The 25,188-nt window shown below is 36.5% G+C and overlaps 4 protein-coding genes across 8 annotated transcripts; 2 read left to right on the forward strand and 2 right to left on the reverse strand.

The window, feature by feature from the left end:
• Window positions 1–1,567: 1,567 nt before the first annotated feature.
• Window positions 1,568–8,851, reverse strand: PRMT7 (protein arginine methyltransferase 7). Of its 4 annotated transcripts, XM_088126045.1 has the most exons (15): window positions 8,432–8,567; window positions 8,088–8,183; window positions 7,672–7,894; window positions 7,157–7,282; window positions 6,522–6,686; window positions 6,326–6,444; window positions 6,159–6,238; window positions 5,184–5,455; window positions 4,860–5,096; window positions 4,619–4,692; window positions 4,049–4,142; window positions 3,799–3,948; window positions 3,640–3,714; window positions 2,088–2,184; window positions 1,568–2,000 (listed from the first exon to the last, which is right to left on the reverse strand). In XM_088126045.1, exons 2-15 carry the CDS (start codon window positions 8,132–8,134, stop codon window positions 1,780–1,782), a joined length of 1,980 nt encoding a protein of 659 aa, XP_087982171.1. In that variant the 5' UTR covers window positions 8,135–8,183; window positions 8,432–8,567; the 3' UTR covers window positions 1,568–1,779. The 4 variants fall into 4 exon arrangements, with proteins under 4 accessions (XP_087982171.1, XP_087982170.1, XP_022154832.1 ...); XM_088126044.1 differs by lacking the exon at window positions 8,088–8,183 and having other exon boundaries at window positions 4,860–5,090; window positions 8,432–8,851; XM_022299140.2 differs by lacking the exon at window positions 8,088–8,183 and having other exon boundaries at window positions 8,432–8,848.
• Window positions 8,778–14,679, forward strand: HINT4 (histidine triad nucleotide-binding 4). The gene is made up of 6 exons (XM_022299094.2): window positions 8,778–9,066; window positions 9,176–9,222; window positions 10,321–10,397; window positions 11,093–11,156; window positions 14,106–14,183; window positions 14,304–14,679. The coding sequence occupies exons 1-6, from the start codon at window positions 8,992–8,994 to the stop codon at window positions 14,383–14,385; spliced, it is 423 nt and encodes a 140-aa protein (XP_022154786.1). The 5' UTR covers window positions 8,778–8,991; the 3' UTR covers window positions 14,386–14,679.
• Window positions 14,680–15,594: 915 nt separating this feature from the next.
• Window positions 15,595–19,482, forward strand: PVA12 (plant VAP homolog 12). Of its 2 annotated transcripts, none has more exons than XM_022299117.2 (8): window positions 15,595–15,870; window positions 16,001–16,071; window positions 16,410–16,491; window positions 16,585–16,700; window positions 16,779–16,943; window positions 17,034–17,084; window positions 18,688–18,765; window positions 19,069–19,482. In XM_022299117.2, the coding sequence occupies exons 1-8, from the start codon at window positions 15,819–15,821 to the stop codon at window positions 19,177–19,179; spliced, it is 726 nt and encodes a 241-aa protein (XP_022154809.1). In that variant the 5' UTR covers window positions 15,595–15,818; the 3' UTR covers window positions 19,180–19,482. The 2 variants fall into 2 exon arrangements, with proteins under 2 accessions (XP_022154809.1, XP_022154808.1); XM_022299116.2 differs by having other exon boundaries at window positions 15,596–15,870; window positions 17,031–17,084.
• Window positions 19,483–19,899: 417 nt separating this feature from the next.
• LOC111021987 (leukocyte receptor cluster-like protein) lies at window positions 19,900–24,210 on the reverse strand. The gene is made up of 3 exons (XM_022299133.2): window positions 23,473–24,210; window positions 20,667–21,348; window positions 19,900–20,271 (listed from the first exon to the last, which is right to left on the reverse strand). Exons 2-3 carry the CDS (start codon window positions 21,311–21,313, stop codon window positions 20,253–20,255), a joined length of 666 nt encoding a protein of 221 aa, XP_022154825.1. The 5' UTR covers window positions 21,314–21,348; window positions 23,473–24,210; the 3' UTR covers window positions 19,900–20,252.
• Window positions 24,211–25,188: the final 978 nt, after the last annotated feature.

Genomic DNA, 25,188 nt, shown 5'->3' on the forward strand with positions numbered 1-25,188 from the left:
AATCAAACGCTTCTGTAAGATTATATTTCTCATCTTAGGTTTATAGAGATTCAACCAATCATTTCCGCAACACAATCCCAAAATTAAGAAAAAGTGAATGTTCACGAAGCATTAAGAACAGTATAGACACAAAATTATGAATGATATATAAGAATTAGTTGAATGTTTACACTTGAGGATCACTATGATTATTAGATAATTACGACGGTTAAGAATAAACATCATGATCGACAATAGTCACAATTTTTGATTTTTGGGCTCTATAGTATTTTTATCAGGGTAGTATTGTTTTTTACTCACTTTTTTCAAAACTTATGTTTTCTAATCTTTATTGACATCGCTTTGAATACTAACTTACTTTCATTACCCCTCCACTCTTTTTTTTCTTTTTTAATTTCTCTCTCTTGTTCCCTTCCTCTTTTTACAGATTTTTCCCTCCCTCTATTTCCCTTTCCCTCATTTTCTAGATTTTTTCTCTCTCTCATTTTCCATTAACTCATTCTTTCTCTCCTTTTTTTTCTTCTCTTTTTCTCTCTTCCGCGATGCTATATGTATTTTTTTCTATTTTTTTAACTAATAGAAGGGAATAAAAGAGAAAAGAGGAGAAGAGAGAGGCAGAGAGAGGGAAGAGGAGAGAGAACAGAGTAAGTGGAGAGAGAGAGGAGGAGAGAGGAAGAAGAGAGTGGGCGAGAGGAGAGAGGGAAGAGAGGGGAGACGAGAGAGGAGAGAGGGAAGAGAGGGGAGACGAGAGAGTGAGCGAGAGGGAGGGAGAGAGGAGATAAATGAATTAGTTTTCATTATTATTATTTTGTCTTTCCATTTTCTTCGATTTTTTCAACCATAAAAATTAATTTTCCTCTTTCTTCCTCCCACCCCTCACTCGTTCTCGATTAGATTTCAATCTAGCTCTCGATCAGATCTCAATCTTGATCTTACTCTCGCTCAGATCTCACGATTGCTCACATCTCTCAGATCTCGTTCAAGGTAAGCATTCTTGGTTAGATCTCGCTCCCACTCTTGCTCAAATCTCTCAGATCTTGTTCTCGTTCTTACTCATATCTCACTCTCTCTCACTCTCTCTCACTCTCCATTAGATCTCGATCTATGTCTTGGATCTTGTTAGTTTTTGTTCAGATTTCTTTAGCTCACAATGGAAGACTCAGCAATATTCACGATTTCACATAAGTTGGAAGAAAACCCAAAAACTATTTCTTGTCAACATTTCATGAACAACAGAAAAAGGGGGGGGGGGGGGGTGAATGAGAGAGATTAAAATGAAAAATGGGTAGAAAAAAAAGAAAGAGAGATTTTTTTTGGGTTATGTTGGGAAGGAAGAAGAATAAAGTTTTAAAATTATAAGCCAGAGAAAATACATTGTTTTAAAGAAAAAGGAGGGAAATCTAAAAATTCGGGGAGGGGCAACAATCATGCAAAGTTTAGAAAACTTGAGTTTGAAAAAAGTGGATAAAAACAAATTCTCCCTTAGGAAAAGGACTATACAACCAAAACCCCACAATTTTTGAGTACCATGGCCATTCCACGTCATTATTTAACAAAAAAAGAAAAGTTAATTTAATGTGACACGTCTCTAATAGCCATTAGATATAGATTCAAAATTTTACATATCCTAGTAAATATTCAATATAAGTTTGAAATATAATTTTTTTAAAAAAATAAATAAGTTACAAGTCATTATGAACCACAAGCTACAAGCTCTAGATGTCCCTCCTACCATTTTGATCTATCTATTTCAAAAATTTTTGGTTTGACTCGGGATAGTCACTGTCCTATTGTCACCGTTTTGTCATCGGTAACAGCTCGAGGGCCAAAAGCTTCACTGCACTGCAAAAAAGTATGTCTTATGTCGAGCTCGCCGCTTGATGGATCAAAGGAAGCTTCGATGACAGCAGAGCAGCATTCTCTGCCCTCACCAGAACCTCGAGCCCCGACTGTCACAGGGTTGGCGAGAAGCTTTACTCCTTGTTTCCAGAATCTCTTATCTGAATCAGTATATGATGAAATGAGAAGCAGTTAAATTACCAGAAAATGTCAGTATCAGACTTCTTTGGAAATGAAGGCAGTACTACCTGGGCCTGTGGATATGACAATGGAATTCTTTGGATCCATTACCCAATCAATCCACAATGCTATTCCATGACATATTCCAGCCTTAGTTACCTTAACCTGCAAGACAAACATCAAAGTTGGGTCTGACGTGCACCACGACTAATCTAATAGTATATTATTATACTATTGATGAGTTCGAAGTATGGGAAGGGACAACTTGGAGAGACGAAGGGCTGAATCTCGATGGATCATGATTCTATTATTATACTGTTGATAGTCAAGATTTTTCTTTTTGTATCATGAACATTCGGGTCAATTTATGCGCACTCCAACAAATTTCACGAGACGGATGGTAAAACCTTACAACATATGGCTGTCAAGAAATACTAGGATTTTGTTCTAGAAAGGTGACTATCAAAGAATTTAAACACTTTCCTAATGCCACTAATCCAACCCGTGGTGTAACGTTGATAGTCAAGATAAGGTAAGAAAGTTGGGGTCTATTTGATAACTAGGGTACCAAGAGGTCGTACTCTTTGCATTATGTTCATGGCCCATCCCACGACTTCTCGAGGAAGCCTGCTTCACCCGAAGACCAGTTTTGAGAGACAATAAGGATTTTAAATTATTAAGTTCTCCATGTGTGGGAGCCTGAACGAGTTTGGAGGGTATCACATTTCTTGTTATGGGTTTTTGCTTCTAAATTTTTACTTCCAGTTTCCTATTCCTCAAATAAAAGCCCCAAAATGGCTACAGACCGTGTTACAAATTGGTACTCGATCTTCCTTTTTTGGATTCAAAAACAAAAGAACAGCTAAATACAAGCACATCTCAGAAATGAGTGATATGAACCATCATGACTTCAACTTAGGATACCTTTATTAAAGAGTTTTTTTTTTATGTAATTTTATTACTTTTCAATTAACCCTTTCTTAAACATATTAAATAGGGTTTTTTTTTTTTAATCATTTTGCAATGATTGATGATGTGTCATCTCGGATTTAGTTGGGAGGCTATCTAAAGTCTTGCCATTAGGTTGCTTTCAACGTAGATCAGTTTTGATGAACGAGTTTTAGTTGGTGAGTTTTTCCTTTCAAGTTTAGCTAAGAGCTTTCTTGAACTTTATCAATATCATGACTTGAGTTGCATGCCGAGAACATTCAAATAGGATTGATCATCTTCTCTCGTGGAGTGTTCAAACTTTAGGCCAAGGAACCTGTTCTTTTGTCTCGAGGACTTTGATCTCAAAGCAATCCACGTCTAACCTAAACCTTAAGAATTGAACAATCTGAGGATTTTAGTGTTTATGAAGTAGGGGTTCACATACCCAAAAGGTTTCTAATTCCAATTCACCAGAGTTTTCATATCATGAAGATTGTTGGAAACATAGAAAACAAACCTCCTCTGTCTCCTCGGACAGTTTTATTTACTGAAGAATGTGTGAGTACTGAGATATTTGATGTATCTTTTAGCAGCTTGCTTCTCAAACAAAGAAATTAAACAAAACAAAGTTCTTTTTTTTTTCCAAAAGCAAAAAACCAGACAACATGAGGATGAAAGATATTGTAATACCTGGCTTTTCCCACTATAAGGGCTTATTGGTTTTGAGAAATCAAACTCCATCAATGTAAATATCTCACTGAGTTCCTGAAAGTTTTCAAGAAAGTTGCACCAAATATCAGTGTCATTGACATTCTTATTAAACAAGTTAATTTTCTATACAGGGATTACCTCATATTCTCCACACTGCCAGATATAGAAAGCCAGACATGGGCCTTCTTCTCCTTCAGGCAACTCACCACAAGCTCCTAAAGTGCTATTTGCAACTGAGTGATAAAAACCTTCGATTGTTCCCAACCGGCGACGACTATTCCAAAGATCCTTGAAAATACGTCGCACAAATTATTACTAAGACTTCTATTGAATAGTGAAGATAACTTCAGTATTGGTCACGTATTTTCAAGGTAAAAAGAGATCTTACAGGAAATGACATGATACAGCCCCTCAATATGCCTCTACTAGGCATTATTAGTACATCATCAGATAGGACCGAATCGAGCATTGTTCGCTCCTTCCTGGGCAAAACAATTAAAAGGAGTTAAACACTTAAAAGTTACGCTGATAAGTGATAGATAGACCCAACTAATAGTGACAAACTTAACTTGAATTTGATAGAGGGTGAAGTCAAAGGGAAAGAGCCAGTAGCACAACCCATGTGCTATTTGTGTAGAAGGGAACTATTTTGTTTGTCTTAATAGATTAGAAAGACAAAACACAGAGATTTTTGGGGGACAAAACACATTCTTTAGTTGAATCCGTTGCAATATGGTAGTTAGTTTAAAGTGAAGAAATCTGTAATATGCAGATTTTACTTTAAGAACTTGACTTATTAAGCATCCAAACATAAAATTTGGATCTTAAACATGTAAAAACTATCATAAATAAACTGTCGGCACAACATTGCTAACAGGCATCCGCATCCAGATAACATGTCTATGTGTTCTCTATAACAACTAAAAGACGATATTGAATTTCTTGGCAAACTTCTTACCAAAACCTTAGGTTGTGCCATGGGAGTGCACTGTCATTTCCATAGTAGAATGGTTCACTGATAAGCAAGTCAACCTAAAGATTGAACAAAAACTGATAAGCGAGGCACTACATTTGGAAAAAACAACGTTTAAAATCTTATAAATTGAAATTGAAACTCTATTTATTTTTCAGGAGTTTTAACTTGCAGCATCATGGTGTATGAAGAAAGAATACAAGAACGAGTTGGTGAGCTTTTTCACCTTTTTCTCAAATGTATCGTACAAGGTCAAGCACGATATCCTCTTTTCAATAACTTTTATACTATCCGCGGAGATACCATTCGCACAAGCAACCACCTGCAAATACTTGCCACCCTTTTCCCGAATCCCCGGAAACAACGATAATACACGCGTCGTTTTCAAAATACTAGCAACCAAAAGTGTTAAGAAAACACTATCATCCGCAACCATGCATACAGAGAGAGCTCTTCCCTGTGACTATAATGATGTCAAAGATAATCCTTGGTAATGATTATAAACATAGAGATTCTGCAGATAGCATCAAGTTCAAGTATAAGAACATACTGCATTTGTTATTGCCAGTGACATTGCAAGCCTCCATTCTCTGTCTCCATAAACTGCAATTCTTTCTGGTGGGTATATGAGTTTAAAATTCTCAGCATTGATGCCATGCTGCAAAACCTCACCTCTCGGGATTTGGGTCTTCAGATGATATGAGAAGGTAGTATCATTATGAGAAGCAATTAGATGAACTTTTTCATCCTTGGATATGGACGCACCATTGCGTGGGATAAACCAAACACACTGTTTCCAGTGGTCACACCAATCACCAGCTCCTGTTGAAGTATGGAAACAAGCTTAATCACTTTGTAAATCTTTGAGAAACAAACATTATTTTTATTCTGATTTTCTACTGTAGCTGTAGATCAGTTGGATTGAGTTGTGAGATTTTGTAACTAAAGAAAAGCACTAAGCAATAACAAGTCCCTGCTGGTTAAAAAAAGAAAGGTCCTGCTATTAACCATCCAATTTGAAATACTGAGTTCAAAAGAGAAAGTAGCTCCTAAACGCCTTCTAATACAACATGCCCCTAAACTTTCAATCTTGTGCCTTAGGTCCATCAATTTTTAAACATATCAAACAGGTTAAGAACTTAATAAACAAAATTTGAAAGTTCAAAGACCTATTAGACTCGAAATTGAAAGTTCAAAACCATTTTTTAAGTTCAGAGATCAATTAAACACAACCCTAAAAGTTCTGTACAGAACTTGTACTTTAACCTAAATTTTAAAGCTTCCCCCAAATTTGGCCCCAAGGCCATAAATATTTTCCCATTATGAAAATTTTTAATCTCCACCTTATCAATGCTTGCCATCAGCATTCGATTTTACAAAAGAAGGAAATAATATTGAATACATCATGCCAATATTAACTATTTGCATTGTTAGCACAGATAAGTCTATGATTATAGGTCATAGTAGAATTAAATGGCACCATTCCGAAGTAGAATGTAGCGCACGACTCTTGTCTACGACTCACTTATGTTCTTAGGAGGACTTATCCACTTTGGAGCAGTGGAATAAAAGACTGTTCCTTCACGATCAAGCTGCAGCATCCACCTAGAGAGACACACATTAGAAAACAATTACAGTGATTGATTTAAAGAATTGGGCAGAGAACAACTATCACAAGAATGAAGGGGTTACCATGACACTACGGCATGAACTCTACCACTTTCAGTTGCCTTGATATGCAGCTCGTTTTCGGCATGACTCTCTGGACGTTTCCAAAAATCAAATTCAAAAACTTTGAAGGGTTCTGAGAGCTGGATGAACCCTGAAAAAAATAGTAATAAAACCACTTGAAGATTATGAAAATCAGGTCCAAATTTTAGGTCATTACCAGTTTCACTTCATTGGTGATTGCATCACAGTGCATAGCGTATTGTTGTGGCTTAACACATATGATAGGCTCGAGTCCTACTGGAACAAGATGGATGCCATCAGATGCTTTTGCTTCATTGTTATGTAAATCATGAAGCTTCCATAAGTATGTGCTCTCTACCAGCTGAGAAGGAAACAAAAAAAAGAGATTCTTAAAACAGAATACCTTCCATAACTTGGAAAGCTAGGATAATATTTGCAGATGTTAAACATGACTCCCCACTGTGACATGTGATAAGAACTATAGGACCACTATTTTACTAGAGTACCCAAGGAAATGGAATGAATAGTTCTCACTTTCACCATTTTAGTGTATTTTCAGCAAATTATAACAAATTTATAGTCCATTCAATCACAGCCCATGGATGCATGCAGTCAACAGAGATATATCTGAAATCTTGATACCATCCCTTGGTTTGGTTCATGTAAAATGAAGCGGCTATCGTCACTGTTTGAGGAAACTACAAATATAGAAGAATGCTTGTTCCATACTGCATATTTTGACTCATAGCAATAGGAAGTTAATAAGAAAAGGAAACTTCTATACACAAAAAAAATGAAAGATTCTGAAGCAATGAAGGTTTTTTTAAATACCTGGCCATATATGGTTGCTCTGTATGGCACAGTCAGTGGATCTTCCACTAACAGCTTGTCATGTGCATGTTGTAAGGTTGGTATAAGCCCCTCACCTAACAGTTCTGAGTCCAAAATCTCACTAACCTTCAATTAATTGGCAGACTGAGACTTAATCAATGAAAGTCAAAGGGCAAAAAATAACTGAAATATACTGAATTCACAAAGGAAAGTCCAAGAAACAATTTATTACAGTCAGCTGCTTTCAAAGACATCCCATATACTAATGATAGCTAAGAAATTCGGCAGAAAGACTGTGGGAAAACAAACAAGAAAAGAAGGAACAGTCTAAAGATAGTGAGAAGAGAAACAACTCCAAATTTGTTCTTCTTGTCCTTTTTCTCTTTCAGTTTTAACCATGTAAATCTCAATGGCTTTCCTGTAAGTTAAGTAACTTTATGCACCTTCTCATATTAACCAACAAATGTCTTATTATAAAAGAAAGTTGTAGACTAGCCAATGTCTATGATACTCACGAGGACATCAGCTCGAGAAGCAATATCAGCGCCAAATTGAAGTTCATCAGACCGTTTGTTAATAACTTTTACTTTCCTTTCCATCCCATTAAGACGTAAAACTTTCCTCATCAACTTCACCATTGGAAGGTAAGATTCACAGGCCGTAACCATTCTCTTGGAATCACCAACGACAGAGTTCATTGCCCGTGCAGCCATCATTGATAGCAAGCCAGTTCCAGCACTGGAAAAAATAGATGAACCACAAAGTCAATAGGAGCAAATCAAGAAATTTTCTTAGAGCGGGGAAAAATTTCAGGTTGTAACTTTTAATAAACTGTAAGCGGCAAATTAGGGGGAAAAAAACTATAAAATCTTAAGCATTTTATATTTTCTTTTTTTGAATTTATGATAAACTACGGGTGCAAATTGCCCACCTTCCTTCTTGGCTCTGCCACTGAAAGTCAGTGAACCTAGAATCCATTTCCAGGCTGAGCAACCATTTGAAAATCTCTTACGAAATGAATGAACTCCTACACCGATTATATCGACAATTTCGAAATCATGATCCATAAAAGCTAACAAATTTTTATCTACTGAAAAAACTCAACTATGAATGACAAACTGAACAAAAAAAATGTTAAGAATCAATACAACCTAAACAAAATTTAAAATATACGAGCACACGAGAAGGTAAAAAACAGCAAACTCAATCTGATTACCATTTTCTTTTCACCATTTATCGGAGAAAGAAAGCTTAAAAGAGGACTAAAAAGAATACCCAATATCGAGAACATGGCAAGGTTTTGATATTGTCTTATCAATGGCTTCGCGGAACGCTCTGTTTCTAGTGGAATCATTAAGCATGTCCAAATATGAGGTTGTGGCCAAAAGGGGCTTCTGGGAATTGTCTGCATCTCCTTCTTCCGCCCTTTCTTCGATGACTACCCACTCCGAGTTACCGGTAAGCGGGTCAAACTTTAGCTGAAAAAGGCGCTGAGTTGACTCAGAACTCATAGTTCGAGTTGCAGAGCTTCTGGGTAAGAGAGGTAGAATGTGAAGCAAGGATCTGCGCATTTGGTTCTCAGCTGCGGCGCGGCGCCGAAGTTCGAATTTTATAATTTATAAATAACATTAAGTTAATTAAGAAATAAAGGTTGCTCCTTTTTTCTTTTTGGCCCTTTTTTGGTGTGGCTATTACGGAAAGTATATTATATAATTCGTTTTATCTTATCTTAATTGATCTTTATTCAAATCAAAACCATTCTACGCTAGCGCCAAACCCAATAGGAAGCCCCGCTGCAAATAGGGAATTGGTGGGAGAAGTTTGTGGGGGAAAAAATGGCGGCAACAGCTTCGTCTTGTATTTTCTGCCAGAGAGTCTCCGATTCTGCCCCCAATGCCCTTCTCCATTTTGTCTGCTCCTTTCGTTATCTGATAAATAAAACCATTTTCTCTGTGTTTCTTCTTCTCTTATACGGGCGATTGAATGAAGGATCTCTGATTAAGTATATGGGTTCTGCAGGACGAGAGAGTTGTAGCCTTTGAAGATATAAACCCTTCTGCTGTCAGGTAATTTTAACCTCGTAATCTTAGTAGAATAGACCCTTTTTTCTTAATTTTCTTAATAGCGTTTGATTCAGTTTGCTATCGACACGAGGTGTTTAAAATTTCTTGTGTGTTAATTGCATCTTCATTTGGGGAAATAATTTCTGCATTTGGTCAGCTTCTTTACGAAGGCTTTTACTGTTGTATTCCCAGTTCATCAGTTGCTTTATATTCAATGGAAAATCTGCATCTAAAGAATAGCAAAGGTTTCGAAAATTTGAGCAAAAGTAATGAGAAAAAAAGGATTTATCGTCACGAGGGTCTTCCAAATTTCAACTGCCCCAAAATGATTTCCGTTGTGATCTAATTTTCACAATTTACATTCTTGAATGTGATTATTAATTTAAGTCCTCAATGGTTATCTGCAGAGTACAAGAAATTTAGTCGCTCGTTTCTATCAGTCTTTTAGATGTTCTCCCATTCAATATACATTTGTAGTTTTTGCTTGCCTGTAATATCTATGAACAGATTGAATCATCTTGGGTTGGATGTTGGTGATTTAAGCCCATGAAAAAAATGTAGAGAGCTTAAAGGGAATGAGTATCTATGGTGACAAAATGTAGTAAAGTCAGAAGATTGTCTCGTAAGATTAGTCAAGATGGTGACACTCCTAAGATATCTTAAAAAAAAAAAAAAAAATCTATGACCTGATTGTAGCATGGTCTTAGTGGCCTCGAAATGCCTCTGTGAGTGGTAGCCATCTCGAAGGTGCTTTCAGGATGGCCCCCGTATGGCAACTAAGACTAACAGTGAATATCAACTGCCATTATGAATTTTGGAGAGTACAGAAAGAGATATGTTATCACTTACTAAGAATCAGAGAAATGGCGGGTTTATCGTCTTAATCTTTCATCTGTCATTTTTGTTATGTTCCTTTAGTTGATGGTCATCTACGTGAAATCTGGCATCTCTTTTCTTCCCATTGTTCTTTTTTCTAGTAATTATACTGTAATGGGATGCCTTTGGAATTTCCACCACAAAAATGTTAGTTGCACTGCATTTATCTTCTGTGATTGAAGTCATAGATGCAAAACATTCTTATGCTGGACTACCACTTTGTAGGCATTACTTGGTAATTCCCAAGCAGCACATTCCCACAGTTAGGAATCTCCAGAGAAGAGCTGAAGATTACTCACTCGGTATTGTAATCATTATTAGTTGCAACTCATTTATGGTTTTTTTGTTAAAATAGGGGAAAGTGGGGGCAACAAGTCATTAAAAAGCTTGAAGAAAGAAAGTATTCAATGTTATAACTTGTGTTAGTTTTTTGTCTGCTTTTTAAACCTTCAATGGGACTGCAATATAATGCCCTCTTCTCCCACACTCCATTTCTTCTCCCTTCTCTTAACCCTCCACATCTTTAGTTCACCTTCGGGTTGGTGAAACTTATCCAGGGATTAGTGGGGTGGGCGATGAGCATAATATAAAGAGGGACCCAACTCTCTATTTAAAAAAAAGAAAGGATACGTTGAAACCCAAACAACTTTCCGATCATTACTCCGCTAGCATGGTTTGTAATAATTGGGAGGCATTTATATTTCCTTGTTAGCGTTGTTTGGATGCTTTTGTTGTAGTTTTATCATCTTTCTACTTTCTTTTTTCTTTTCATTTTCATTTCACTCCTTTTTTAAAGTTTGTTTCTTGTTAAAAAAAAAATGCAAGGAGATTAATAATGAAACCCAAACAACTTTCTCCCGTAACAAAAGCAAAAACCTAAAAAGATTTTAAGGTGGTTGCACTTGGAACCTTTTTAAAACAAGAGCATTCTTAAACCTACGTAGTTTGGTAATTCTGACAATGATTTGCTCATTGCTGTCTTGATTGTTTCTGTCAGTAAGTCACATGTTAGAGGTGGGGCAGACACTATTATCCCAGGATTCCCCTCAACTAAAGCACAGGTACCTCTCATGATAGCCACTCCTTGAAGTCTTTTGTGTTGTAATTCTCTAGAAAGAAATCGGTGTTTATATTTTACTCCTCATCCAAATGCTAAATCAGGTTGGAAACTAAATGAATCATAAGATGTTAAATCACCCCTCAACCAAAAAATTTATACGGATGAGTTATGGTAATTTTATCTTTTATAGATATATTAACATGAGTTATGGTAACTTTTTATCTTTTTTTTTTTTTGAAAGAAACAATTTCATTGATGAGTGAAATTACAAGAGACCTCAAAAGAGAGGGATAAAAAACCTCAAAAGAGGATTACATGAAGCTATAGATATATTAATGCTCCCCATTCACTTGTGGGCTTAGAAATTTGCTACAGACTCAACAAGTGGTAAACAATATTAAATGAGGAGAAAATGATATTACAAGGATTCGTGACTCAACAAGTGGTAAACAATATTAAATGAGGAGAAAATGATATTACAAGGATTCGAGCACATGACCTCTTGCTCTGATACTGAGTTAAATCACTAATCGACTCAAAAACTTATCTTGATGAGTTACGGTAAATTTAATGTTTTATAGATACCTTAATGAATGAACTAACGATCTCTCAACCCTTTCATACGTACGGATAACTTTATATTGCACATCAAAATAGTTTGTGGCATAATATTGTGAAAACTTTTTAAAGTTTGTTGCTGTTTGTATTGGTTGATGGTAATATATTTTGAATAATTATATTAGTGAGGAAAGCATTCATCAAGGAAGCTACTTTAAAGACAGTATCCCGGTAGCAGCTTAGTTCTTTCTTTCTTGTGAGGTAGATTAAGTGATGAATAATGTACTGTAGTGGTGAAGTTCTGCAAGTTTGGCTTTTCGATTTGTTCTAAAAAATTCGTCCATGGCCAAAGGATACCTTGGACATTGAGCTCAATTTGCTAGATTGCATGAAGAATATGGGTGGCCTTTCTGTTGAGCAGCAGCACAGATGTAGGAAAGATACTTGAAGAGCGTTATAGTTTTTTTAAACGTTTAAATACCAAGTTCCGTTCTTTTACTTTTGACTTTGGTTTATTTTGGTTTCTGTACTTTCAAAATGTCGATTTTGGTCTCCATGCTAATTTTGTTCATTTTAGTGCCTATACTTACAAAACATCCATTTTGGTCTCTGTATTTTAAAAAAGCGACCATTTTGGTCTAAAATTTATATTAAAATTTTGCAAATACGGATCAAAATGGTCATTTCTCGAAAGTATGGAGACCAAAACTGACATTTTGCAAGTAGAGGAACTAAAATGAACAAAAGATGACAATACAGAGATGAAATTGGACGCTTTGAACGTACAAGGACCAAAATGAACCAAAACTTAAAGTACCAGGATCAAATTAGTAAAATTAGTATTTAAACTTTTTTTTAAAAGGAGAGCAGTTTTTAGTCTTATTTCTTTAAGTGATCTGATTTCTGCTGAAGGACTGGGTCTGCTTAAGATGTAAAATGCCTAATATAAACAAATGGGTTTTAGCATAAGGTTGTGTTTGGAAAATTTTTCTCCAAGGTGAAAGGTTGGGTTGTAGACTATTCCAGTGCTAGGAGTACGTGAACAACCAATGTAAAACCATGTGGCAGATTTCTTTTCTCATGTTCTGTGGCCATAGTTATAATATAAACATTAGGCTCAAAGTACTTCAGCTAAATTCTTTTGGAGCTTTCTTTTGAGAAATTTGGTCAAACAGTCTTCCAAGGACTTGATAGGAATAACAATCATATGTTCGTGACTAGGAGGTTTTTCCCCCCTAGAGCCAGGTTCGGGATAATCCTTTGATCCAGAGTTTGGTTCTATTTATAACTAGTCAATTAAGGCTGATCTTTCCAAGAGCTCACATTGACGAGAAGGTTTGGCACGTCGATGTTGGCTTTCCGCTGCTTGGGACTATAGTATGTTCAAATGATCGGGCTATTCGTCCATTAAAGCGGTACGTGAGCTAGGTTCAGAACGCGTGAGACAGTTCGGTCCATTTCGAATTAGTGGATGTTGCCAAAGGGATTGACAATGTCATACGTAAAAAGGAAGAGACTCGTAAAATGACAGAGGCAAATAAAGCTTTTGCACATTTTCGTTAATCCATAAACAGGATCTATATAGACACATAGGCCCATGGTAAAGTTTCCATTTCCTATTTTTTGTTTTCTGTTTCTCATTTTCGGTCTTTTAGAGATATAAGTATTTGGTAATTATTCTTATTTCTTATTTTTTATTTTAGAAAATGTTTCTAAAATTGTGTATACATTCTGAAAACAACATAATCAAGTTTCTTGTTTTCTTGTTTTTGTTTTTAGTTTTTTTTTTTTTTCAAAACATTGATAAAAATATTATTTTATCTTTTTTTTACTTATAAAATATATAATAAATATCAAAAAATAAATATAACATAAATATTTAAATATTTAATTTGAAAAATTAATTGTCATATAAAATTTTTTTACTTTTTTAATTTAAAATTTCAAAGAGCAAGAAACTAGAAATGATTACCAAACGTATTTTTGTTTCTTTTTTAATAAAAAACAAATAAGAAACAAGAAACACATACGAAACGCAATTTTGTTTCTCACTAGAAATAGAAAACAAGAAACAAGAAATAGGAACGATGTCAAACGACCCCTAAATATTTTACATCGAGCTGATCTCGTAAGGTATCTCCAAACATCCCAAGCTCTTAGTACTCAGGCCAACCCCTCGAGGGCGAAGAGATTTTTGTAACTTGGTCGGTTTTTCGAGGTCCTCTTTGTATATTACATTTTATCAATGAAATGCTTTGTTCCTTATAAAGGAAACACTGCATGGTTCCCAACTTGTCTATTTCAACTCTACATTTAGTTCTCTTATCCTTTATATTCTCAAGACTGCATAATACTAAATTGATGCTCATCTTTATTTTTTCTTTCCTGAAAGATTTGGCTTCCATCAGCCACCATTGAACAGTGTCAATCACCTACATCTCCATTGTTTTGCACTTCCTTACACACCCAGGTACCCAGTTTCTCTGTTTTCACATGATTCATAAATGCTTGGGATATTGCCTTTGAAAAAAAATCCATCAGTTTGATGCTATTTTATTTAATTTCAACAACAAAAATCGGGCACGAACAGGTGGAAGTTTGCAAAGTATTTATCATTGGGATCGATCGGATTTATTGAAGCTGAGAAGTTGTTGGAGAAAATAAAGCCTTAACCACCACCAGATGACTTCTCAGCAGTATGTTTCCTTTATAATTGTTGACTGTTCTAAATGGCAAAAAGGTTTTGATATCTTCAACCAAAATAGAGGCATCTATTATAAGTACACTAGTGTTAATTCTCTGGAATAAAAGCTTTGTTCAGTGTTACCAATGGCTGGCCTAAAATTATCCACATTTTCTTGTATTTTTTTTATGGAATGAGAAGTGAGAGCTGAATCTGTAACTGCTTGTAATTTTCTCCCTTGGAAGAATATATGATTGAGGATGATGTTTAGAGTTAGTGTTTATGTGCTTCTGTGTTTTTAGAATTTTCAAGAACATGTTTATGAAAATTTTGAAAAATGTTTCAATAATAGTTAATAATACTTTTAACCGTCATGAGTGGTTCATTGGTCCAAAGGGACTAAGGTAAAGTGGGAGGGAATGAGTTCAAACTCCATGATGCCTATCTTAAAAATTAATTTCTACATGTTTTGTAGCGTCAAATATTGTAAGGTCAGGCGGTGGATAACCGAGATGAGCATAAATTGGTAGACACTCACTAGTATCAAAAAAAATATATATAGAGTTAATAGTACTTTTTTGAGGCCAACATGAGTTCTATGGATAACTCACATTGCTCCTCCCATAGAGGTTAGAATTTCAATCTCATCTCACTTTTGTTATACCAAAAAAACAATGGATAATTGAGGTAAGATGGTAGTTTATTCAATCTTATATAGAGTTTTGAATTTGAATTGTATTTTGGAGGTATAAATTTTATTAGTACAACATGTTGAGGAGGGGATTCGAACTCACAACCTTTTGGTTAGAGGTATATGTCAATTATCATGAGTTATGTTCGTTTTGACAACGTCTAACCTTTTGTTGAAGATATATGCATTAATCAATTGAATTATGCCTAGGCAAGCAATAATACATTTGTTCCTAATTTTGTCTACAGAAATAATTGGTCTGTATAATTTATGAGTGCCCCAAACATTAATTGAGACAATTATAGTAATCAGTAATTGGCATGCAATTTAGTTTTTTACCACATTTACAATTAAGCCTTAAAATTACTATTTCTGCAAGATTAAATTCCTATTATGGCTTTAATACAAATATTGCAAAAAAGAGAGGCCCAATAAAAGCCCAATAAAGGCCCGAAAGGCCCATCGAAAATGACCGATCGGCTAAATAAAGGAGAGAAGAGAGAAAGAGAGAGAGAGAGAGAGAGGAGTTACTTGGTTTGGTGCACGTGTTTTCGTGGAGCCTTCTCTTGTCTTCAGCACGTTCGCCATTGTTGCTCCTCTCTTTTCTCGATCTGTTCGCGAAACTTGCTCTCAACGAAACTCATTTCCAGATTCTCCTCTGCTCTTCCTCTAGTTTCTGTTCTGTATTCCTCAATTCTTCTTCCCTGTGTTCGCGGGCCACTGTTCCAACAATGAGTACGGGAGAACTCCTCAGCATCGAACCTCTCGAGCTCAAGTTTCCCTGTGAGTAGTTGTCGGGACGAAATTACTCGTTTCTAACACGCGGATCTGTAATCTTTTGGGGGTTTTTTTGCGTCTTTCAATTTTGTTCTCTCCTTACTTTCTTTTCTTTTTGCTGTTTCTTTGCGGTTAGTCGAATTGAAGAAGCAGATCTCTTGTTCCCTTCAATTGTCGAACAAGACCGAGAGCTACGTTGCATTTAAGGTACGATTCTTTTTAGTTCAGTTCAATTTTTATGATCTGGGTAATTGATCTTTTTCCAGTGAAATGCTTTAGTGTTCCTAAGAAGGTGTTTTGGATTTGTGATGTAGGCGTATGCAATTTTTGTTATTTCTTTTCCTTTTTCTCTTGATATATCTGTCTGGCGTCAGATCACGTTACGAAGTTTGTTAATTTCGTCAATTTTCAATTTGCTAACGGGGGGTTTTTTTTTTCAGTTTATAATTCTTTATTTACTGGCAAAATGCGCGCAGATTGAACTCGTGTTTGATCATTTTGTTCCATGTTTCTGTCCACTCAATATGAATTTTATCCTTTTCCAGGTTAAAACTACGAACCCTAAAAAGTACTGCGTTCGCCCAAACACTGGAATTGTCTCACCTCGGTCGACATGTGACGTTATAGGTGCCAAATGCCAATATCATATATTTCACTAATGGCTTTTAATTTCGAACAATTTTTGTGGTTACTTATTTTGGGAGCCCTTCTGTTGTGCAGTCACCATGCAAGCCCAGAAAGAGGCTCCTGCTGATATGCAATGCAAAGACAAGTTTCTCCTCCAGAGTGTTAAAACTGTTGATGGCGCATCCGCAAAGGAGATCAACGCAGAAATGGTATTTTATAGTGTGAATGTTTAAGGCTTGTGGTTCTTATTAGCCTTTTACTCTTTTTTATGGGCTTGGGATTTGCAGTTCAATAAGGAGGCAGGGCATGTGGTAGAAGAATGCAAATTGAAAGTCGTTTATGTTTCTCCACCTCAACCACCTTCTCCAGTACCGGAAGGTTCTGAAGAAGGGTCGTCCCCAAGAGGCTCTGTTTCAGAAAATGGAAACTTCAATGATACCGAGTTAAATACTGTGAGTAGTCAGATTCCCTTTTTTCTCTTTTCCCTTATTCATTCATTTTCCCAATTTGATTTACACGCCTTTACCTTCTGTTTGCAGCAGGCTACAAGGGGATATGTTGAACGGTTGGAGCCCCAGGATAAATCTGCAGAGGTAAAAGATAGGATGATTTTTTGCATGTTATAGGCATAAGGTTCTGTGCCTGCTGTTTATGATGATTCTCTATTTTGTGTTCTGTAACTCTGATGCCTGATTTATGTGTCTTTTATGATGTATTCGGTTTTTTCAGCCAAATTTCCACTTCTATGATAAAATTGTTATAAGATAGAACTCAATGCAAATATATGACCTTGTGGTTGGAGTGTTACTTTACTCTGAGCAGTAAACAATATAATTTTCCAAGCATTGTATTTTTAGTAATTGATGATATACTAGTCAAGATTTGGGTGAAAATGTTGCCTGTTGGAATTTCTTTTGTGGATTTCTCAAAATGATTGGCTATATTTCAAGGATCTTTTATTGTATTTCCAGCCTTACCTGAAAGATCATATTATGTGAAAGATGTTCTAGTGTGAACACAGACGTGAATGTAACTTCCTTGTCATAATATTCATAGTTGAGAATTTACTTTTGAGATTTTGAGTAAACTTGCTGGTTACTTGTGTTGTATAGATTTCTTGTAATGGTCTGGTCTCTTATATGATCTTTTATTGTATTTCCTAACTTTAAATACAACTATTATCATCAGAAAACAATGAACTTAGCATAATTCTGCTAGGGTTAATGAATTCATGGATATATGCTTTGGACATAATTTCTTGTCCACAAGTATTGCAATATTGGGATAGAAACACCATGGATTGGTCTAGTGGGGTGGTGAAGAGGTAAACTGTAAACCTCAATATTTTTGAGGTCATGAGTTCAAGAGCATCACCTACCCCAGTCAGTAAATATTTTACATTTTCCCAATGACAAGTAAAGAGTTAGGACAGGATGTCCACTTGGAGAGAACCTTCCCAAAACTGGTTGATTTAAAGGATCCTTTATCCATAAAGAAAGTGATGCTATATCCTTGTGGCTGTTTATTTATACTCTTTCCAAAGTTTCATAGCAACTAACTGATACTCTAAAGCATGTTTTATGTGTTCGGTTGGCTTGCTCGTTCAATGTTCTAATACTCCCACGAATACTCTATTCCTTGACATCACCATCCAACTTAATTTCCTTACACAGCTAATCCTAAGTCTCTTTGCCCAAAGATCCTAAGCTAGGCTTATGACGTGGTGACTATACCCCCCATTCAATTATAGAAAGAATGTGCTTCTATCTTCCAAGACATAATTTTTTCTGAGCCTCAAATCACAAGTGTGACTAGATACTAATTAGGTTAAAGATATTGGAGGTAATATGTGAAACTCCATCCGTTTTGCTTCAGAGCTCCTTGCCAAAATCTGAAAAGTACAATAATGTATAATTCCAACCACCTCTGGATCACTCGTTCTCTTGTTCCTTTAAATAAGAATATTGTTCTTTTCTTATTTGTTTGTGCAATGTTCTCAAACCTTTGTCATGGTTCTCAGATCTTTTTAAATTATTCGGCAGATGGTTTGATTGACTAAATCTTGGGCCACTTCAGCTATTTGTGTACGTGTGTTTTGTGTGTTTTGTGTGTTTTCGTATATGCATATGCCTTCTGCTTCTAGCAGGCCGCTACATACTTTTGTTGCAAGTTTATTGACCACCGATATATGTGCAGGCTAGAGCCCTCATAACTAAACTCACAGAAGAAAAGAATAATGCCATCCAACAGAACAACAAACTTCGTCAGGAATTGGTAAGAGGGATCGGTTTGAAGCTTCAGTAAATGCAATTTTGCACAAGAAGTTTCATGTTGCATTGGATTTTGGAAACATCACCTTTACTTTTGAGATTCTTCAAAAAATTTCTTGGTCTCTTTGCCTGAAACCTCTTGAAAGTTACTCTTAAAATATTTTCCATGTTGAATTTAGTTTGTGATTACTGATTACACTGTTGGGTTTGTCATGCTCAAATCTGATCCTTATTTTCATGGAATATTAGAATTATAATATCAGAGCTACATCAGTTTCTTATGTTGTGGAGGGTTTGCATTGTGCAGGAACTGTTGAAGCGTGAAGGCAGGAAAAATGCCGGTGGCATCTCGTTCCTGTTCGTCATATTAATCGGATTGATCGGAATAATCTTTGGCTATATTATTAAGAAGACTTGAGAATCTCCTTGCAGCAAAGTGGATTTACATCATTATATTCTCTGTGATGAAAGGAAGGGAACTACTAATGTTCAGTGGGTGGATCTGTAGTAAGTTTTTATTTGTTGAAGTAGCAAATTGTTAGGTGGTGTTCAAGAATTTGTAGTTGCTGAATTTGCAAGGTAGCACACTCCACACTCTCTGTAACTTAAAAGAGTTTTTTCTTGTTTTTTTCTTCCTTCTGCTTCTCTTACCATTCAACTTGTTATATTTTTCACTGTGGAACTGTTCAGTTAATAATTTTACATCCTCAATTGTTCAGCATTTTTTATTTTCCTTCCACTGTGCCATTAAATCAAAATACCAGCTTACCTCAAGATACGAATGAAAGAATCTACCTCGGTTATAGGTTTATGCTTATGAAATTTACTTATAATATTTATTTTTACAAATCATGAGCTTCAAATCCAGCCTAACACACCTAATTTGAAGTTTATAAAGCCACCCACCAAGATTTTTTTTTGTAGGATTACATTTTTCTTATATTCTACATTTCGGAAGATGGTTGATTGTGATAATTTAACCTTTAAATTATGCAGTTTGAACAAATTGCATTTTACTCCACAGATGGATTGGTACAGTAAGAATGTGTTTTTTCACACTAATTTCAAAGAAATAAGGCATTATTGAGACATTTGCAATTGCCTTGTTACTAGTAAAAACAAATGATGAAGTTTGAAATTTTTGACAAACTCGGATCAGTTTTCACTTACATATGAGAATAGTACAATGGATTCCAGTAGAGAGTTGAGAACATATTTGTCCGCACGAACTGCAAATTACATATTCCACAAGGCCCACATAAATTTCACCCAAAGAGTATCAAAATTTTCAGGAGGGCTTTGAACATAAACAATTCCCTGGGATCTTCATTTAAGAGCATTGAAATGCATCACACCATTATAAGATGCAAATAACATTTTACGCTTAGAATTTGCACTTCAAAAGATCATCTCAATATACTGGAAGTCAGCATTCTTCAAAAACTGCAAGCTAAAACCAAGATGATATCATAATCCTGAGGATATGTGTCCTTATCGTCTGGATTTCCACCTGCATGGTCAAGAGAGATGCCTTATTCTTCTGAACATGTTTATGTTTACAAGTGAATGACATGATTCTGAACCCATCAATCGGGCCTAAATGTTCTGAGGATTGCAGATTGATGAATAAAATATAGAGATAGGATAATAGATCGTTTGCGTCAGAAAAAGTCGGTGATAATTTTGATTTGCCTCAAAGTTCTTGAATGAAAGAAAAGAACTTGTAGTTTCATAATGTTTTTCTCAAGCAAAAGAATTCAAGTTTTCTGAATAAAAATAGATTTCCTTATAATCTAACCATCTATAATCCCATTAGAAGGTAATCCTATGGCTTAAGAAAGTAATGTAACATGACCTCTCCAAACACATAAGAAAGACAAGAAAATTGTTGTTAGCTTAGCTTACCTCCTGGATGATGAATCTCCTTCTCTAAAAGCTGACCCGATCTTCCGGCTTCTCTCTGCAATTAGAGCACGCTCCCTTCCCTTCTCCTTCTGCTCTCGCCTCAAACGCTCGGCTCTCAGTTCTTCCAAGGTTTTCTTTTCTCCTTTTTTTACATCCCCACTCACCACTCTCGATGAACTGTCATTTTCATCGCTATCAGAATCATCCATAGGCCTCTCAAGGTACCATGGCAACTTGACTCCTTTTCCAGCAACACCATAACCTAACTTATACTTCTCGTCTTCAGCTGTGATAACCTTTTTTTCCACTTCTTCCTTCTTCATCCTCTTCTTCTTAGATCCATCTTCAACTCTGTTCTCTGAACCATTAATTGGATCAAAAATCTTGATTCCTTCAAATAGATTTATGTGACCAGGTTTCAGGTCTGATTCTAGAGGCCTCGCAACGTCATTCACTGGAGCTAAACCCCGTGCAGTACGAAGCTGCTCAAGACGATACTCGGCATCCCGTTTCCTTGCCTGCTCGCGTTTAAGCTGTTCTTCTTTTGCTGCGGCTTCTTCATCTCGCCGCACTTTCTCCCTGTTCTCGTAGTTGTACACATTCCATCGCTTTTGAGGAAGAATATTCAGACCTCCATGACCTCCCATGATCACCAAATCTAGGAACTAAGATTACGACTTCCCTGCAGGCGATAAAATTCAGAAGAAATCCCGGTAGCTAAAACAAATTGCAACAAATAAATTCGCCAAACAGCTTCTAGAGATTATGCAAAAGTAACCAGGAAAGATAAGTGTAACGCCCCAAGTCTAGGATTCGGAATCCGAATTCGGCCCTAATTGTCCCAATTGCCCCGGCATTCCCCTGCGACCTGACTGCGCCACTGTCAAGTTCTGAGCTACTCTAGAAAAACTATCTAGTTAACTAAGGGAGCATCCTACGCGTAACTAATCATCAATCGTAGCAATTCATAAAACAAATCATGTTAAGCATAAGCGCATAAAGTCAATATAAGAGAATAATAAGTCCATAAATCAACCAACCATAAGGTAACAAGTCCACATACCTAGTGATGGAGAGGAGAAGGAGACCAAGAAAGACCATAACACTCAACAACCTAGGATCTAAGTCAATCTACAAGAACAACTCCGCTCTAAGACCTTCTATTCACTCAACACCATCAACAAAATAAATGGGGGCACATTACTAAGACCTTCTATTCACTCAACACCATCAACAAAGAAAAAAACTACAATTTTGACCAACAAGTTCGTTTAAGGCAAATTAATCCACATTTACCAACCATAAACTATCCACTACGAGAAACCTCAAATGATAATGAATCAAAAGCTATTCGTTTAACTAAAGTTAATCTCAAAGGTTTCATAATGACAACTTTAAAGCGTTCTTCAAAAGGAATCTAAACAAAACTAAACAATTAACTAAATAATAAAATCAAGCTAAAAGAAAAAACTTCCACTATTCAATCTAAAAATGAAAACAAAGTAACACAACGTTGTATGGTCCTTCCAGTCAATTCTCCTCCTCACCATCACCATTTCGTACGTTACCTCGTTACCTACAAAATCTAGAAGGAAAAAGGAGAAGGGGTGAGTACAACAACATGTACTCAGTAAGCATTCCTTACTTGAAGGGTCACGCATAAACAACATACTTTACAAGGATTTCAAATGGCATGCTTAATAAGTCATCTTGCTTTATATAATATAAACTCAACTAAACATGAAAACTACGTGTCAAAACCCAATCCTCACATCATGATTCACTCATTCTCTCTCATATTCCTCCAAGACTTACTCCTTCGAGTCGTACTGACCCCTAACCATCTATTCAGAGCCTCGACACTTCCTTACGACGCTTGGCGTTCGATCATTGACCTTTGCACCCAAGGCCTCGAACTGTTGCATTGACCCTTGACCATCTATTCAGGCCTTGATGACTTTGCAACGTATTGGTCCTTGTCCTTTCCCTTCAAGGCCCCAATACTTGCCTTCTCTCTAAGATTCATCGCATCGACCCTCGACCGTTTATTCAAAGCATCGACACTCATCTTTGTCCAAAGTTGGCGTATCGACCCTCGACCATTTATTCAAAGCCTCGATACCCAACTAGTGTCGTGTCAACCCTATGGTCCTGATACTCACCCATTCACTTCATAATAGAACCAACTCTCACCGAAGTCCTACTATATGCTTTCTTAAGCCATGGTCCATGCATCACTCAGCTCACAAATACATTTCAGCATGCTATCATAACCACAGACAAAGATACTAATCATGAACCAGTATGTCATTATGCTTTCACTATATAATAAATCTCACAAGAACTCACTATAAACACACAACTTACATAACTATCCATAATTCAATAATATATCCAGCAATATACTTCTCCAGAATTCAGTTCAAACACCAAACCACGGTAATGATATCATACCATAAGCATATCCACTCTCAGTAACGGAACAATTAACACATCTTCCATCAACAAGAAATAAATATTTAAAGTTACTATATCCATATCATTCACAATGCATCCAACAACAAGATCAATATGTTAGAATAATTAACGAGAAGCATGATTTAGCCAAGAGAGAACATAACATAATAAGCAACCAAGCATACCAGCAACGAACAATCCCCTAAAGTAAGAGGCTACTTACACCAAAGTCCTAACAGACTACTAAACTCGCCGAAGGGTTCATAAATCCAAAAACAATCAAACTTGGGTTAGAGTTCGCTTCAAAACTTTTAAATTTAATCGAAACTAAGTCTAGGTGAGTCGTTACCTGCTGACTCACACCAAAACCTCTTAGGTTAGAAGTGGGTCAACGTCGAGAAGGCTTGAGCTTCCGAATCCGGGTCCAAGAAGCTTCGAGCTTGCTGGTTCGATACCGAAAAGTAATGGGTAACTTAATTCTAGCTTCAAACAAGGATGGGTATCATGAATCGAGCTACGATTTGGTATGGGTCAAAGCCAAAATGCGCCGGAATACTACTGCTCGCGTTGGGATCACAAAACGGCTCACCGAATCGTTGATTCACGTGCTGTCGCGGGTTCGTGGGTCGTTGAGGGGTCGTGGGTAGAAGAGAAGACTACAGCTGATCGTCGTTTGCTAGTGGGACGTCAGATCTGAACGAGAGACTTTCCGGATCTTATTGGCAGCCGCTGATACCGTCGGGTTCCGAAGGAAAATACGCCGCCGGCGGATCGAAGCTCAGACTGTCGTGGACTGCTGCAGGAGTGCTGTCGCGCCGCCGGTTCTGATCAGAGCTTGTCACCGGCCGTCGAACTCCAACGGATCCGTTCAACAACGCGGGTGGAGGCTGAAATCGCGTGGGTTTCGTCGCACCGCTGCAGAGAGGGACGTCGGAGTTTGCTGCTACCACGTGCGCTGCTGCGTGTGGAGTCGTCCGCCGTCAGAGTGGTACCGTCGTCGGTGAACAAGAAGAAGAAGAGGGGTGGGTGGCGGCTAGGGCAACAAAGGAAGTGGAAAAAGAAGATGAAACTAGGGTTATTTCGTTTTTTACCCCAACTAAATATGATGTCACAATAGGTTTTGAGAATATTTATTTGAGAGATTAATTTAATTATAAAATCTAATATCCTAAATTCACGAGTAAAATTAAATTTCCAAAACTTGAATTAAGATTTGATTAAAAATCTCCTTCCAAAATTTGAAAAATTAATTTATGTTAACCCACGAATTAAACTTAAATTCTAATTTATCCAAAATCGGGAGAAATCCAAATGTAAAATTTAAATCTTAAAATAAAAATAATTAGAGAACTTGGGGTTACAACAAGAGGGAACGAGGGAGCCAAAATTAGGGTTTGTAAGACAACACGAAACTGAATTTGATTTTCAAGATCAGAGATAGGAAGTTCTGGTTTGCAACGAATAGAACATCTTGGGGCGGTACCAAAGGAATTTACATATGACATTTCGGAAATTCAAACTAATCGATCCTTCATGAAAACCATTGATTTTTTTAACTCACTTCAAGAATTCCGACCCGAAAATTCTCATCATTCATATATTGTACCTATCGAACAAGAATACCAAAATTGCATGGAGGGAGAATATAAAGATGGGGAATCACAATATACCTTACAAATCTGTACAAATTAATCGGTAGAAAACCCCTTCGAATTGATGAGAGATTCAAAAGCTGAAACCAAAGTTCCACAAAAATTGAAATTATAGACGAAAGCACGTTATTCGTCTATCGTGCTTCGGAGAAATTCTCTAAAACTCTGAAACTCAATCACAATTTATGTAAATAGGTTGGGTAAGGTTCGGTTTTGGCCGAATCGATCGAACAAATCGGTTCAATTATTTTGTGAACCGAACCAATCAATGGATGGAGTCAACTCGACCCGGTTCAATCCAACTAAACATATTGGTCCATCGACGAGTTAACGATGTGGAAGATACAATATTAAGTATTTTCTAGATAACATGAACTTGGATTAGAACTTTCCAGAGATCTTTAATTAAAATT

This window comes from Momordica charantia (assembly GCF_013281855.1).
Source record: "Momordica charantia cultivar OHB3-1 chromosome 6 unlocalized genomic scaffold, Mcharantia_2.0 BLBB01000006.1, whole genome shotgun sequence".
Lineage (NCBI taxonomy): Eukaryota > Viridiplantae > Streptophyta > Magnoliopsida > Cucurbitales > Cucurbitaceae > Momordica > Momordica charantia.